The sequence below is a fragment of the Pipra filicauda genome, unplaced genomic scaffold, assembly GCF_003945595.2.
Source record: "Pipra filicauda isolate LSUMZ 115617 unplaced genomic scaffold, ASM394559v2 scaffold127_size2900866_pilon, whole genome shotgun sequence".
In the NCBI taxonomy this organism is placed as follows: Eukaryota; Metazoa; Chordata; class Aves; order Passeriformes; family Pipridae; genus Pipra; species Pipra filicauda.
The window spans coordinates 2,707,682-2,724,941 of record NW_024103740.1 but is presented as its reverse complement, the minus strand read 5'-3'; the positions used below and the strand labels follow the sequence as shown (position 1 = coordinate 2,724,941).

At 45.1% G+C, this 17,260-nt stretch overlaps 1 protein-coding gene and 1 non-coding gene across 6 annotated transcripts in view; one reads left to right on the top strand and one right to left on the bottom strand.

The window, feature by feature from the left end:
* The window catches only part of EEF2K (eukaryotic elongation factor 2 kinase), a 29,000-nt gene extending 13,582 nt beyond the window's left edge, over window positions 1–15,418 (bottom strand). For 2 of the 5 annotated variants that reach the window (XM_027726195.2, XM_027726200.2), the window contains exons 1-7: window positions 12,527–12,662; window positions 8,578–8,899; window positions 6,774–6,824; window positions 5,004–5,104; window positions 3,437–3,497; window positions 2,557–2,594; window positions 445–616 (exon numbers count right to left, since the gene is read on the bottom strand). In XM_027726195.2, the coding sequence (XP_027581996.1) occupies window positions 445–616; window positions 2,557–2,594; window positions 3,437–3,497; window positions 5,004–5,104; window positions 6,774–6,824; window positions 8,578–8,820 (666 nt within the window). In that variant the 5' untranslated portion in view covers window positions 8,821–8,899; window positions 12,527–12,662. Of the gene's footprint in view, window positions 1–444; window positions 617–2,556; window positions 2,595–3,436; window positions 3,498–5,003; window positions 5,105–6,773; window positions 6,825–8,577; window positions 8,900–9,851; window positions 10,013–12,526; window positions 12,663–15,321 lie in introns of those variants that run through there. The other 3 variants (XM_039390429.1, XM_027726196.2, XM_027726199.2) reach the window with 3 other exon arrangements.
* Window positions 15,419–16,308: 890 nt separating this feature from the next.
* TRNAL-UAG lies at window positions 16,309–16,390 on the top strand. Its single transcript has one exon. It is a non-coding gene; the product is annotated as a tRNA-Leu (tRNA).
* Window positions 16,391–17,260: the final 870 nt, after the last annotated feature.

Below are 17,260 nucleotides of genomic sequence, written 5' to 3'. Positions count from 1 at the left end.
AGTTCTTCTTAAAAATCAATGCTAGTTACATTTTTGGGTAGGTCTACAAGATTTAAGCATCTACCTTCCTGGAGCACTAACAGTTAAGTGCTTGCTGAGACTGCTGCTGGCAATAAATTCTGTGACATCTCTGGTTATCTCAAAAGCAGCTGGGCACACATCTCAAAGAGCAATACAAACACCATTTTATCTTGGTCTCCAGTCGACAGCTGAGAACACTGAGACATTCACAAACACAGCCCCTAATTCTGGAAATGTAAAGCAATTTCTGCATTTACTTCATTCAAAATAAACTATCATTTAATGGAAAACACAGGAGGGCAAGAGAAGTTAAAGGGCTTTTAAATTTAATGGAATGCGAACAAGTAATTCCTTGTAAATTCAGTTGAAAACTAATCCTGTAGGAGAGCAAGGCTGCATTTTTGCTCAGCACTTTGAAAGTACCTGTTTCGGTGGCTTGTGCCGGTTGTACTCTTCTCCCCAGAGCTTTGCTTCCATCTGCAGTCGGACATCCTCAAAATACACATCCCTGCTCACACTCTCTATGTATTGCTTGGCAACATAGTTATAGGCACCTTTCCAGTTCTGTGTGTGTAAGAAGTTGGACAGCTTTTTCCTGAAACACAAATTGGTGGTGAAAGGAAACCCAAAAAATTTACTTCAATCTTTGTCATTTCTTTGCCTGCATGGACAGAGCCAGGCCTCAAGATCAGCATTACCCTCAATCATTTACCAGATATTCCGGCTGAAACATGAAGCAGAGATAGGGACAAGGGAAAATTAAATGTTCCATGGGAATGGCTGGGACATGCCAAACTGTTTGGTTTGGCTACAGCTAGTTCTACTCTGGACTTCCTCCTTTTCTGAATCCCTTTCCCTCAAACCAAGAGTATGAAGGGTTGCTGCCACCTCAACACCGTGTTCTAATGTCAACAATTATTTTCTGCATAAATTAACAGGGAGTGGCATTTCAAACATGAACTGAGAGAAACCTCTCCTGGAATAAAAGCAAACTGCCGTGTTCTTAACACACAGCAGTGATTATCCCCCATGTTCCCAGAAGGAAAACTGCACCTGACGCTTTTTCTGATGTAACTTTTACCTTTTGTTGATGTGCAAATCTTTAATCCACAGATCCCTCAAAAGCAAGGAGGGGGTGGTGTGGAGCACGGGAAAACTAACAGTGGATCTGCTGGCTGACAAGTGCATTAAGCAGGTACCTTAATTATTGGCAGCACTCAAACTCTCAACCCTTTCCCTTCCTTCCTTTCCTCTCTCCCTCCCAAGACCTTGGTGCAGAGGTCTTGGTACAGGGGACACTCTACAGGCAAAGCAACTTCAGATTGTCTGTGCTCCTGCAGGGATGGGCAGACAGCTGCTGGAACAGAGGCCTTGGAAAGAAGGAACAAGGAAGTGAGATCAGAATTTCAGCCAGGATCTGAACCTCCCCAGCTCTTGAAGGAACATACTCCTCTCTATAAAACAAGGTAGCTGATGTTCTCCTAAATCCAGTATCCTCTGAAGTTCATGGAGCCACGTGCAGCTAATGCTGTCACTGTCATAACTGAAGACTTGCAGAGTTACAAAAACCTAGAAGAGAGAGCTCCAGATGGGATTTATCAGTGCACCACTGAGACTTCTAGAAAATCCAGCAGTGGGAAGCTGACATACAAGTTATGCTTTCTTTGTATAAGAGGTTAAAGCAAAGCTGCTAACAAATTTCTGTTTATGGCATTTCTCAAAATATTGTGTAATGGGGAATTTGGAAAATAACAAGAGCTAAAAGCAATGTCAGCAGCAACCTCAGCAGGCTCAGAGCTGTTACTTCCCAGGCTTCATTCACCACTGTATCTCTGTGGCTTTGCACAAACACAACCACAAGCATGAACTGATACTGTTTCTGTCATTCAGGATTATCTATCTTTCCAGAAGCAAAACCAGATATGAAATGCAATTTCTCTGAATTCCACAGCTGGAAAGAAGGGGAAATGTTCTTAAACACACACATGTACATTTTCCAGAAAACATTTTTTTTCAAGAGCCTGAAAAGGGTGAGATATTCTTCTAGCACAAATTGGATGCTGATGCCCACAACAATTGCTAAGACCCTCCAAGGAAATAAAAGTTCCTCCTCTGTCTTCCCCCATACTTTACCCTTCTGGAAAGCACAGCTGTTAAAGTTCTGCTTTACTCAGAATAGGATTACTCTGATACGTGTAATCCAAAGTAAACTCTAGGAGGATAACATTCTTCACTGATGGAGGCTTTCCAAATTCAGTCTGCACCATACAAATATTTTTCTCCTTTTCCCTGCCCAACTACAGGCCTCAAGTTGGTCTCTAGGCTGCACACACCTATGGCCACATATCAGATTTTCAGATATTTTAGCACACCAGGAACACTGTTTCTGTACTTTTACGAGTATTTTGCCTCCAAGAGAGCTCACATGAACTCGAGAGCTTTACAAAATTTCCACCACACCAAAGTGAAATTCCAGTCACCACAGAAGAAAATACTGCATGGAGGCCAAGGAAGATAAAGTCAGCAGATACTTACGTTCTGAAACACTCCCGCATCGCTCCACGGCCGAAAGGCTACGGAAATGAAAAAGAAAAACCCAGCATTGCCATTTCCACAAAGTTCTTTTCTAACCACTAAGAGACACAACCATGTTTTCCCCCCTTTATGTCCTGCAGAAAGCAGTTTTCAAACAGGTTCTATAAAATATCTTCTCAAAGAAAAATGAAAACCCACTGGCAGTGTAAAGAGGAATCTGGGGAAAAGACACTTGGAATAAGCCCCCCTCAATATCCTGTGGAGAAAATATGATATGTCTTTCAAATAAGTTATTCAAATTCTCTCTCCAGCTGGGAATCAGCCCCGTGTGACTGCCTAGAGAAGCTGGCTTTGCACACCTCATGCTCTCTGCATTTAGGCTTCCACACAGGATGTGCCCAGCAGAGCATCATCATCTCCCCAGATGTCAGACACTATGCCAGTAGTGCACAACCAACCCCAGGATGCAACTGGGAAGTGACAGCAGCTTCTACCTCACATACAGAAAATTCACTGGGTTTTCATTCTGAGAGCAGATATTATTTGGATGCACATAAAATAGTAGGACTATTGCCAGGCAGGGAAATGATGCCAGCAGGAAATGGGAGTGGTGAAATGGAAGGGAAAGCACTGGAAATGGAACAAATGCCTCACGTTGCTGACAGGGAAGGGATGACTCCATTTTCTACTCTACTCCGGGGACAAAAGGCTGTTGGGACACCACAACATAATGAATAAGCCAAGGAAACAGAGTTGGGAGAAATGAGTTACATTGAGACTTCAAAACGTCTATGAGGAAAACATCTTGCTGCCACTATTCTGGAACAGAAAAGAATTACAAACTTGCTGTTAATGAACACGAAGGAGAGTGTGACCTTACTTGTGCAGCCATCTTGATAAGGACTTCGTCTTCAACCCAGTCCCCAGTAACTGCATTGTACCTGCAAAATCAGATCTGTCTCAGAAAAATGCAGAGGGACCCCAAATCCTCCTATTCCCAACATCCATCCTTCCTTATCTGCAACTGAACGCTACAAAGTGCTGCTGCCACTCCAGCACAAAAGCTTCTAATCTTCCCACCACAGTCAGGCCCTCCTTGCTTCAGACAGGAAAGCAGAAACACGATTAACTCTTTGAAGAGACACTGAATCCTCCTGACAGTGAACAGACTGCACTGCAGAAGCTATACTTTTGCAACACTACAAATCAGGCTTGATCTGCTTTGAAGTTAAGCCTATTCTGTGATGCCTGGGCAGCACACTGGGGGCAGAAAGAGCCTTACCAAGCTCTACCCACTGGACAGTTTGTGTTCCCCAAACCTCAGCTTGCATAAAGCTGGTTCTGGCTGAGAGTCTGCCTCCGGGCTGTCGAGGATGTGAGCAGAACAAGCTGTGAGAAGCAGGGGGCCCAAGAACTGCCCAACACTGCACTGAGGGAGGAGCAAGTCCCTGCACAACCCTGTGATAATACAAAGACTACAACTGTGGTTTCTTCCCACCCCCTTAACTCCCAACACAGTAAAAGCCAAATCAAGAACCACAGCAATTGAGTCACCAACACATGATTGTTTCCAGCCCGACTCCCCCATCCTGCACTGAGTACTGTATCACCCCAGTCTGCAGCAGATAAAAGCGGTGGAAATATCAGAGCTACCTCTTTTTAACAGGGTATTTGAGTAGTCCTAAACCAATATTACCACTTATTTGTATTTTAAAATCTGCAAACTATTTCAGGACTGTGTGGCTGACCAGGGACAGATGCAGTCTGTGGGGAAGAGCAGCACTGCATGACAGTGGTATGTGATTGGAAGGGAGGCCTCCCCAACACTGATGCTAAGTGGTGATTAACTGGTCTCTAACCCCTACCCCTTCCACCCAGAAACCTGTGTCAGCAGAGTAAATATTTTGGCAGAGCTTGTGTTAAAGCACTAAAACCAGTTTAATGGCCAAACTCAGTTTCTGCACGTACACCATGCTGAGCTATTCTGGGCTTTATAAGGATTTAAATTCCAGCCACATGCAACAATACTGCATGGACTGGTAACACTGAAACTGCTATTTTGGGAAAGGCATGGAGTGTTATGTTGCTTTTTTTTTTCTAAACTATTTAAACTAAGTATGCTGCCCCTTTATTGGAATTCATTTCCTTATTAGATTACGTTTATAGCACTAATAAATCAACTAGACAATACTTCTCAGCCTTGTTTCCTGTCTACATGGGTAAAGTCCTAGATACTACTTAGGTGGGAGAGAAAGAGTGTGACACTGGTTTGCTGAAAGGTTTATTTTCTGTTGGTGGGCAGTATTTACATACTCCTGAGAGATTAAGACACGCTCACTTTGGGTATTATTGAAAGTTTTTCAGCCATGTAATTACAGATATTCTGCACTACACAAACACAGAAACCAGCAGTTGTGTTTAACATCAGCATCCAGAGACCCACAGACCTGTAACGAGTGGCATGTTCCGTCTCAACATCCTCCAGGTGAAATTCTGCCCATGGATCAGGCATGTGCTTGGCTTTCTCAATAGCATGTTTCCAGGTTTCCTGAAGAAGTTACAAACTGGCAGTTTATTTATAATCACCAGCAGCTCACAAAACCAGCATTTTCTAGACCAAATCAGGATCCTCATGCTAGGAAGATGTGCAACTACACAAGCCCTCAAAGCACTACTCAGAGCAGGGACTAAGCCGTACCAGAGACCACTCTGACCTTTTATAGTTTCAGTTATAATGAAACACAGTTCAGGGATACAAATCATCAGGTTTCAGTTCAATCTGCACTGCTGTGAAGTTATTGAGAACAGAATCTGGTACAGTATATACCAAATATAATTTATCAAACCTGTGGTAATTTGCAAATATCTCCAGCACATACTGCAAATAGCAATAATGCACATCCAGATGATAGGAATTCACTTTTACTGTTTTGATTTTTAACTTTTCGTAACTAACAGCATGCATATGTGTAAGCATAAAAAAGTCCATTAGCAACAGAGCTAATATGGACAAAGAAAAAAGTTCTGTGAACCCCAAGGCCCCAGATTGTGCTCAGTATAAGAAAGAAGAAATTAGAATGTTGTATAAATTTATTATTATAACAATTCCAGACAAGTAGCTACTTCATTGTTCACCAAGTCAACAGTACAACATCAGTAGTTTTCTGGAATATCCAGAGTCTTCCTCTACCAGTCAATTTGGATGCTTCTCTCTTAACATTCTGATCTCCCTCTTTTTACATTGTATTTTTCCAAGAAAACCTGTGATGTGCCAAATGCCTTCTGCAAGGTGAGCAGGAGAAAAAGCACTCTGTACCCCATCAGTAAAGAAATACTGGGCCCTGAGGTATTGCTACTGTCTCTTTGAATTTCAAGTGTGCAGAAACAGCAACTTTTAAAATTTGGGAATTCCCACCCCCCCCCTCCGGAATTTAAATCAGTCAATTTAAAAAAACCCTACAGTACAAATTTGGGTCAGCAATGACATCAAGGAAGTTTTTGAAGCAGCTGAGCTTTTAAATTGTTCATGCTTATTCTGAATTTCAGCTGTAACTTTGCATACCTTGCAAACAATTCAAATGCTCCCCTTTCTGAAAAGAGTACCATAAAACGAACACAATACTATAATAAATAAAACAAGTTTAAAGGACATGTTGAGAAAGATTTCCTATGTTTCATAAGCAAATGAAGTTGCCTCAGGTCGTGCAATGACAGACATTTCACATGGACCTGAGAACTTCCACACTTAAATACATGAGACAGAAATAGGGAGAGACAGCAACAAATAGAATTGCTCAGTGAACCATCAGTGTCAAATCGTTCTTGAGCAGACTCCCGCTCCAAAAGGTGATTTGTGTCCATGCTAGGCAGTAACTTAAATCAGTTAATTACTTGTGCATGATCTCATGAGGTGCTTTGTACAAAAGCTGTATTCTGATCTTCAAACAAAGAGAAATTGGAAATGGTGCTACCAGTGCAATTTTTCTCCTGCTGGAGGCATATGGCTGCCACACAGAGACATTTCAGGGCAGAGAACAAAAGATGGGTATTATTTCATTTAACAGGTATCTTTTTTAGTTTTGACTTAATGACTTTTATGGGCTGAGGCAAGCAGTTCTCCCAGACAATAATATAATGAACAAAAAAGTCCGTAAAAGGAAAAAAAAAATCATAATTCATCTATTAGATATGGTGTTCACATTTCTTTTTTAACCTACCCGACCATGGTCAACCACAGAGCCATGCTTAGAACGATGCTGTGTGTCATTCTAAAGGATCCATGAGAGACATGAAAGCAGGAAAATACATGTGATAAGACAAATGATTGACAAAGAGTCTTGGTTCTCTTTGTTAGTTAAAAAAACCCGTTTCCAGTTAAAAGCCACTCTTCAGTTTATATCCCCAGTTTAAGTTCACTCTTAGAACATCTGTGAACAAACCTATTGAGGTAAGTTGGCAATTTTTTAAACTGGAAAGCATGCATTAAAAGGATCTTGCCTATTAACTAGCTACTTAAACACTGCTGAGTCCTGTTTAAAGGCAGAGGGTTAACAGCAAGTTTCTGTCTCTGCATTTCATTATCAATGGCCCACACTGCCTTTAGGTTTGGAGTCTGACAGGCAGAGTGATCAGAGCAGGTTGTGGGGGTTTAGGATGTTATCAGTCCTGGCTCTTTGCTTCACTGTGTTGGAAGTCACCATTCCTGCAGATTAAGCAGGAGATGGAGACTTGCTTGCTCCACATCTCAGCATAAAGCATTTTCTCTGTGATAGGAGCCACAGTGCCAAACTAGACATTGTGGAGACCAAAGATAGCCACAAACATTCTGCAGAAACAAAATGATAGGTTAGGAAGGAGGAAATAATTGCAATTTCTGAAGTCCTTATCAGTTTTATCTCAGGCCATATGACTCAGAACTTGCATTGCAAACCTAGAGGCAAGTATTTAGTATGTGCTAAAATGTACACACAAATGAAGACTAAGCTCCCTATCAGGTCATAACTTGCTTAGCATAGAATACACTAACATCTGTCCCCTTTCTATACTAAGCTTTTACTCTTCACTTTCCCTAGGAATATGTACCTTTTAATGTTTTTATTAACTACCTTTGGTAAAAATCTTACTGCAGACAAGCCAGGTTCACTTTCCATGTGTTACTTTATATGTTATCTGACTAAAATAACCCCCCTGCTATCTCTTCACAAATAAAGCATGCATTAGGCATAACCGAGATTTTAGAGTATCTATTAAATAAATGTTAATATTTACAATAAGAAACGTGTTAATAAAACACATTAAATCCTAGTCTAGGCAAAATCTAAGAGACATGCCAGTTTACCACAAATGGAGTATATTTGGATTATTTAAGCTACAGAATGAGTGTCACTTGCATTCTTGAGGCTCCATTTCCTCGGCTGACCTGTGCCAAGGGAGCCCAGTGAAAAAGGACACACTGCCAAGGAAGCACCAACTATGGCCCTTTCGACCTCCCTGCAATGCTATGACTGCTCTTCATCTCAAAAAGGTCAGATACTGCTTGAGTACACTGTCAGAACTACTGCCAGTGTGACACTTGATGCCCAAGCATGAGAGCCAACATGTCAAAAGCTCCCTAAGAAGGAATTACTACATAAAAACTTACCATTTATCATTTACAATTTTATTTGCCCAACTAAAAATATTATGGATTAGCAAAATCCATAATAAATTATCCTCTGACAGGCCCCAATTTAGCTTACAACAAGTGTATAATCTTGTGAGTCTCTCAGTCAAAGTTTGATCAGAAGGGCAGTGAATCGCTTGCCTGGATCGCGCCACCTTTGTAAATGAACTAAAAGGGACAGTGAGCAATTCCATGGCAGTGTCAGACTATTGGCTTAACGGAATTAACTGCAGGTCTGGAAAAAAAGAGTGTGTTTTTTTATTGAAAAGTGTTAGTTACAAGAGGTGAAGCAGTTAGAGAATGTCTCATGCCAGCAAAGTAAAACCAAAACCTTACTGAAGGTTGGAGCCAATACTTACCTTAAAGCTAAAGCTTCTAGGAGAAGAGCTTGAACTGTACTGCTCACTTTTTGCTAAGCTGCTGTAATAATTGTCTACTTTGGTACTGGCAGACTTGTCAGAAATTGGATCATCAGTTATTGGACAGATAAAATAATTGTCTTCATCATCACTATCAGCATCAAGATAATCCCCAGAGTTCGCTGTGGTCGTCCTGGCATTATCAATCCCTTCCATACGAAAAATAAGGTCCTCGTCTGCCATGTTTGCAGGAGGTTGGTTTAACTCCTACAAGGATTGAAACACCCACTATTCCAAAGCACGTGCAAACGGAGGGAAGAAGCTGGGTGGGAGAGAAGAGAAAAAAAATTATTATTAAAAGCATAAATTATGCATAAAACTGATGTCAGCACACTGGCAGAAAAAAAACAAACCAAAACAACAAACCCAACACATTTGCATATGGCTCTGTAAAAGTAATCCCCCAGTACTTCCATGTAGTTTTGAACACCTCAGTGCTACAGCTGGGTTTCCAGAAGGTTTTTTGTTTTTAAACTGCTACAGGACTGAGAAAAGAAGACAATCAAGTATAGAATAAAACTAGCTCCTATCTCCTCCTTCAAATGTTTTTATTCTTCCTTTTTTTAAATTCTGAGTTTCACAACACTAGTCTTAGAAACTAGAAGGGGTTTTACCGTGAACACCACACTCAAGTTTTCGAATTTTTTCAGGACAAGTCTTCTCAAAGATACTGCATACAAATTAACAGTTAAGTGAGTTAGATAGCATTATTAGGACAACATAAAAAAATTTTCCACCATCAACAAGATTTAAGCTGGCTTTTAGCTCCTATACAGCTAATAATCCACAGCAAAACACGCTGCTGAAAGTGCAGCACATTGCAGAAAAATGAAGTGGAGGAATGATCAAAGCCCTTGGAAGAGGTGGAAGTTTGCCTAGATACTCTGAAAACACTGGCACCTACCAAATAGAGGATTAGTGAGAATTTTCAAAATCTGGCCCTGATGCTGGCTGAGCCACAGCATGTAATTTAAAACAGATACTTCTGTCACTTGGCTTAGTTCTTCACTCGACCAGCAAAATCAGAGATTTTCACAAAGCTAGCCTAATAAAACAATCATAAACCAAGGTTTTCAGTTTTGCTTCACTGTTATTCTTCAGCCCTTTGCATATTCAGCCTTCCTTCTCCAAGAAACAGTGAGATAAGTCTTACAGCAGCATGCACAGCTCCTACTCCACAGTTACTGAGAAACTGGTCACCACAGAAACAGTACCATATGGCAGCTTTCACCAGCAATATCATGGTGTTGGTTCCTGCCTTTCTGATGGAGGCAACATTCCCACATCTCAGCCAGCAACACAGGTAACTGTTGCCCTGCACTCACTCCTGCTCCTGCTGCCACAGGATCTGCAGATCCACGGGGTCCACGATGGTCTGAAAAGCAGCAGCAACAGGAATACAGGTTTGTGCAGCAGTGAGTGCAAACATTGGGGTTCCTGTGACTTGCTGTGCAAACCAAACATTGTCACACAGATCAGTTTCTATTTAAAGCTAATGGTGTTTATAAAAGCCTCACCGTTTTTCTTGGAACCCTATTTCTTGTAAAGTGCTTGTGGTGTTTACTTTGGAAGTGTATGTACTAAAACCAAGCCTCACATAACACACTCTTTAAAACAAATTCAATAACCAAACATTAAACTACACAAATACTGCTCTAAACCTCATAGTTTGATGAAAAGCCTTATAAAAAAGCCTATGCTTCATCCCAAGGCTTATATTCTGTGCTTTTGCATTATGGCATAAAGTTATGCTATCTGTGAATTCCTGTTACTAGTGCTGCTTTGTTTTGCTAATTTAATCTTTATATCTATTACAGGAGCTTTCCTAGGACTGCACTGAACCAAGCCTGCATTATCACACACCTGTAATTTAAACTACCCACTCCAATCCACTTTGAAAATTTATTCCATTTTTTAATCAGCCTTGTACTATGTGATTCAAAATGAAGATAATTTAAAATACAGTCACTTACTAAATCTGCTCAAGTTTCTACTAATTTTTGTGTTTTCCCAATGCGTGTTTCAAGTATTTTTCTTTCTCTTGTCTTTATAACCAAGAGCCACATGACCAGGAGGGGCAGGTGAGTTGCAAAGCCAACCCACTGTGCTGCTGAGCATGGTGAAAATGCAAACACATAGAAGCAGAGGGGAAAATCCACATCACAGGGCTGTTAAAACAGCACTTGCAGATTTCTTGCAGGTGTCTGTTGTTACAGAGCACTGTTGGGTTGGTGGGACTCTTTAGCAAGGCCCGCCAGCTGCCTCAGCATCTAAACCTGCCTTAATTCATCCCAAAGAGGTGAGCGACAGGACCTCTCTAGTTGGCAAAAGAGACAACTGGAGCATCTCCAGCAATTCCTAACCCATCGTTTCAGCTCAGACACGGCCCTCTGTACCTCTTTAGCACAGAACAGGGGAGCAGGAACTGCCCTGTGACACAAGTCCCAGATTCTCTTGTAAAGAAGCATTAAAGCAAGGATGACCCAGCTCTCCCTGGTATAATACTAAATCCCTTTTGATTTAATACCACATGAGCTAAAGCCATTTAGGAGGATACCTGTAAGAGTAACAAGCAGGTTTTTCTTAAAAGAGAGAAATCGCCTTTCAGATTAACACTCTTAGGATACTAATTTAAAATTTAACCTAAGCAACTATACAGACCTTAAAAATTATTATCACTTTCATGAACTACAGACATAAAGCTACTTAACACAGTCCAGAACAACCCCACTAGCTATGCTAATGTCCTATAGCACACTATGAACTACTGTGCTTTAAAAACACCCAACTGACCCTTGCAAAGCAAATGTCAATCCTCATCTGCACCACTGCATGAAAACAGGTTTAGTGAGTCTAGATAAGAGCTCTGATAAAAAACAAGATTAAAAAAAACCCCAGAGATGTCTCAACTCACTGTCTACCTTTGAAAACCTTGTCTTATCAAGGACAGATCTTCTAATGAGAAGCTTTACTACAGGTCCCTTCCAGTGTGCCACTACTGCAAACAGCACGGCACAAACCACACTCAGCTTGCCTGCAAGCACAGCTGGGATAATGACTGCATGAGCCTGAGTGTTAGGGAACAACGATGCAAAATTCATGGAGCAAATGGGTGAGTTCCTCTGCACCAGCTCAGAGTACAAAGCATTTGAACCCCAAAACGCTGTGCTAGGAAACACTGTGAGGCTTCAAAAACACAAATGGCTTTTAGAGCTACAAGCAGTGAAGCACAGGAACGACCCCTCCGAGCCAAGTCCACCCTTCTGCCAAACATACAAATAAATACTATGTTAACAGTACCCAAACCACGGGGACGTAAAAGGGCACAAAAGGAACTTCCAATACAACTTCAAAATGTCCTTCCATTGACATTAATAGCCCTGTCATTTCAACTGGCTTTAAATACACTGAAAAACTGCCTATCGCTGACCTTTTGTAAGTATTTGCGCAGTATCCCACGGTCTTAATTAAGCTTATGTTTTACGCGTATTGAGGCACTTGAAAAATTACCCAAACGCGAGCAGTCCTGGAGCCGTTCCGGGCTGGCACGGCGGACCCAGCCCCGGCCACACACCAGCCGCTCCACGGTCACAAACACCACTGGGGACTTTCATCAGCGCACGCATTAAAATTATGTGCACGGAAGAAACGCTAAACTCCAGGTGTACGCGCAGCAGCGCTGCCCAGCACACACGAATCAGGTTATTTTTAGCCCAGCGCAAAGGCTTGGCCCCGGCCTTTTGCAGGCTCAAACTACCGCGCTGCTGATCACGTTCTGCAAATTTTAAAACATTTACAAACAAATCTAGAAAGCCCGTTCCGCGCTCCACGCCGCGCAGCAGTCTGAGGCAGCTCCCGACCCCCGGCCCGGCACCGCGACGGCACCTACCGCGGCAGAAGAGCCCGGCTCGGTGCAGAGCGATCCCGCAGCCGCCGCGCCCGGTCCCGCAGCCGCCCCGCTGAGCGAGACGGGAGGAGAAGCCGCTCCAGGCAAAGGAGGAGGGAGGCGGGGCCCCGCTGAGGGAAGGAGGCAGTCGGGCGGCAGAGCCGCCCCGCGAAAGCAGGCGGGAGTCGGGCAGCGAGGCCGCCCCTCACGGCCCCCCCGCCCGCAGCGCTGACGAGGCGCCGCCTCCCGCTCTCCTCAGCGGGCCGCGCACAGCACCTGACACCGAGGAGACGGGGGGACACGCTTTATTCCCATGAGAAAACCGATGAAAATCTGAGGAGAGCTTCCCCCTCCCCAGTTAGCACCGTTAGGTGTTAGCCACGGAGGAACCCGGGGGGGCAGGAGGCGGAGCGGGTGTGCGGGTCTCCAGAGCGCTGCTCGCAGGAGCGGCGTCCAGATTTCCTTTACTTTCTGTGCCCGGCGGGTCTTCCGGGGCAGGAGGGTCCCACTGCACGGCAGCACCCTGAGGGAAGGCGGAGGGAGCAGACCTGGGCAGCGACTGCAGGGCCTATATGCACTTCAGGTTGGCCTTTCCAGCTAAATTAAATGGCACAATTGCACATTTCCCCATAAGAAATGGCAGGATTATGCACCAAATTTCAAGTTCCAAAGACCGAGGTTCCTCAAAGCACCCACGTTTGCATTCTTCCTAAAACACTGGCATTCCGGGTGGGGAGTGCCTATGTTTAAGCTTTTCCTCCAGCTAGAATTTGTGGAAAATTTAAACAAAACTCCTTATCCTTTCATGGGTTACATGGAAATTAATATAAAGAGGTTCTGGCTTAATTGTATTACTTGGCAGCCTGCAAAGAGTCTGCCTCTTTTACTGCTGTTCATGTAAATAACTCTCATTAGTGGTTTTTACCATGAGTAGGGGTTACAGAACCGAGACTGGAAGATGGGAGTACGTCCTTCATGACAGATGGATGGTCTCTTGTGGTATCACAGACAGAAAAATGCACAATTCCTGTGCTCTGCAAAGAGGGAGGCAACACAACAGAGAAATGCTGCTGCAGTGCTAGTGCTGAGATAATCCTTAGGAGGAAGATTACTAATATTTAATTAAAAACACGCAGAGCAGATGCTCTGTCTTTCTGCCAGGAACACCCGCCTGCCACCACCATTACTTGCATAAATTAAACTGTGTCTTAGCTTGGAGACTGGAGGGAGCAGCACACGGGCGATTTCAGGGTAACTAATTTTGTCAGCAATTTCCAGCACCATGCTGAGGGTTCAGCCCTCCTTTGAGAATGCAAAGCAGAGATTTCATGGAGCCCTCGTCTAATGCTGCTTCCTACAGGCACATTTCTGGCCAGCCTCAAATTCCTGCAGAGTTTAAGCTCAAACACATTTACAATGTTTGTGGTTGTGTAGGAAAACCTCCTATTCATCTCCCAGCTGCAAATCACGGTGGTAAATATTAACAATTATCAAAAACTGAGCACGTTTGCCCCATCAGCATCAGAACTTGTGTCTCCCCGTTTCTCATTCTGCAGGCAGCCTGGCTGAGTGCCCTGGGGAGAGCAGCACCCAGCAGGGCTGGCGTCGGGATGCCTCACGGCAAGGCCTGGGAAGGGCAAAGACTCATCAAATGAATTCTGAAGGCCTAGTGGAGGCCAGATGTCTCGTTCCCACTGCATGAAAATGTGTTGATAATGGTTAAAAAATGACCACCTGCTATGGTAGGCTACTGATAACAGCAGAATACTGTTACTGGTGTGATACGTGAGCACAACTGAAGTCACAAGAGCAGCTGGCTTTAAACTCAGGCAAACACTCGGCATTGCTTGGACTAAAAGGAACCCAGTGGCATGTGGCTGTATTATGCCATAAATCCTCATGGAGAGTGTCCTGGTCTATTAAGAACATAGTTAGGATATACCCTCTCAAGCTACACGTCTCATGCTTTTAAATAAGCCAGTTCTGATGCAAGGGTGTACTTATTTTCAGATTTAAGCCTGAGGCTTCTCTTCTGTATAATATCCTCTTAAAAGAACAATCACTGATGGTGAAAAAGTGTTTAATGGAATACTAAAGATGTATGTTGAAATCAGATATCGGCCCAGACACGCTGCATCTTCTAGTTTTAGTTTTCTAGTTATATGTTACCTATTATATCCTTAACACTGAAAGGGTTTGATTCTCATTTTTTGTTTGTTTGAAAATACTAAAAATTATATTTGAAATGGCAACTTAGGAAATTAGTGACCTGCAAGTCTAGTATGCTGTTCTTTCATTGAGTATGTTCAGCATTGCATATTTTTTTTTCCAAGAGCATGGTAGCTTGTAAAGTTCCAGTATGCCCACGATAAATGAGGTTCCCCTTAGAAATCGTTGTTCTAGGGAACAGCGGTTTTTGAAAGGAAAAAGGAAAGCACACCCCAGATATATTATACTAACTTTCAGAGCAATTTTGTTCTGCATTCATTTGAAAAGCCAGATTTAAAAATTGACTGTAAATCGTTAATCCTGCGACAATTTGTGCCTGTGACAGTCCTGTCTTACAAGGTAAATCCAGTTGGTCATAAATGTCCATATGGCAGGTGCATCTAATACACATGCATAAAAATTCCAGCACGTGACTTCCTTTGGGGAGAAGGGCTATAGTAGATATAATTTCTTCATTTTTTTTTAATTGCATGGCATTTAGTCCTGATGTTTTCAGCTCTGTCCACGAGTAATTATACAAATTTCTCCTGCGGGCCTCCCAGAATATGAGAATTCATCCTTCTACTCACCAGCGACAGCCGGAATCTGGTTCTGGTTGCCAAACCCAGCTCCCTCATCGAGGTGGACAGGACAAGCTCGCTCCCGCCGTGCCCGAGCTCGGCGGCAGCAGGTAAGCGAGGCACCAAAGAGCAGGACACGACTGTGTAGGGACAGCCCCGGCCACCAGCTGCACTTGTACCAGCTCCGCAGCTGCATGTGGAGCAGCACCAAGATAAAGGCGGCCGAGGCCCACCGTTTTGGGTGGGAATGGTTCAGCTGAAGACACACAGCGGTGCCAAGCGAGCAGCTGGCCGGGAAGGTGACTGGCGAGCTGAGCTGGCAACCCTGTGGGCAGCACCTGTGCTGTGGTGGGCGGGAGGCACTGCCTCCTGAGAGCAGCGGGCAGAGAACGGGGGGGCTGATATGGGGCAGGACGGACCCTCTTCCCGGCTGGGAGGTGTGCGCAGACCTGCTCTGGCAGCTGCGAAGGGCTGCCCTCGACCCTGCGTGACCATGGGAAAGGCCATCCCTGGGGCCGCAGATCCGCGCCGCCGGGCAAAGCCCTCCCGAGGACGGGCTGGAGCTGATCCGCCGCTGCTGCAAGCGCTGTGGGGAAAGGCCGCACGGCAGCGCTTTGCCGGGTGCCGGCCCGTGCCTGCCGCGGACAAAGTGCCCCGAGGCGCGGCCCGACGGCCGGGGCCCCGCGGAGGAGGGGGCGGCCGGGCCCCGGGGGAGGGAGCGGGGAGGGAGCCGGGGCCGCGGGTGCGGGGTCAGCGCGGGACACGTGTGCGGGCGGCGCCACCTGTTGGGGAACCCGCGGGGCCGGGCCGGGGCGGAACCGCCGCCGCAGAGCGAGGAGCCCGTGCCCGCGGCAGCAGCCGCGTCCTCGCCACGGGGCGGGCGCCCGAGGGCGCTGTGGTGGCGCAGACACGGGTGGGCCGCGTGAGGGGGTCGGTGTGGAGAGCGGCGGGGTGGCCGCGGTGAAAGAGGCCTGGTGGGCGCCTGAGCAGCCAGGCGGTAGCGTGGCCGAGTGGTCTAAGGCGCTGGATTTAGGCTCCAGTCATTTCGATGGCGTGGGTTCGAATCCCACCGCTGCCAAGTTGTTTTGTCCCCGCCGCGGCGGAGGCTCTTTTTCACCGCTCGCACAGCGGGGCCGCGGGGGTGGCCCGGGGCCCGCAGGGCACGGCCGGGCCGGGCACGGGGCCGCGAGGGTTGCGGGGCGCTGTCGGGCACACTTCATAAAACCCAATAATAGGCATTGTGTTGAGTACTGGCAACAGTGGAATGTCTTCCTTGCGTGTCTTTTGCTTAAAAATAAAACGAGAAATCCTAATTTCGGCAGTTCTGCCTTTCCTCGCTGTGCTTGGATTACTGCAGCCCTGACCCGCAGACCTTGCCCCTGAGCTTTGCTCCCTGCCCTGGACTGATGGAAGGTCAGCGCTCCCACCTTCTCCAGAATTCTCAAATCTATCTATGATTATTGCCCCTGCCCAGACCGTGATTCCTGTGTATCCCATCCCTAGTCTTTTCCCAAGCCCTCCCATTCACATCACGCTCTTCATTGTTCTCTCTCCACATGGAAGATAACACCTCTTCCTCCCCAGGCTGGAAAAGGTGCAGATGGGAAGGGGATTTCTGTTTTAAATTCCCACCATGAGCGGCAGGTGGGCGGGGGCCGGGGCCTCCCGGAGCGCCTGTGTTTTTAGCCCATTTTAGCTGAGCAGTAATTCAGAAGCACTGTGCTCACTCTAGTGGCTGTAGGGATTCGCTCAGTTCAACTGCTTCAGAAGTTACATGCAAAAACACACTCGCACCTGAAGTTCAGCTGAGAAGCAACTAAACTCTGTTAGTTGTTGTCCTCAATAGCTACAGGAGGTGAAGGAAGCTATGCAAAGATCCGGGCAACCCATAATGGCAGATTCTTGTACTGTGACATAAATGCACTTAACTAAAATAACTTTGTTAGTA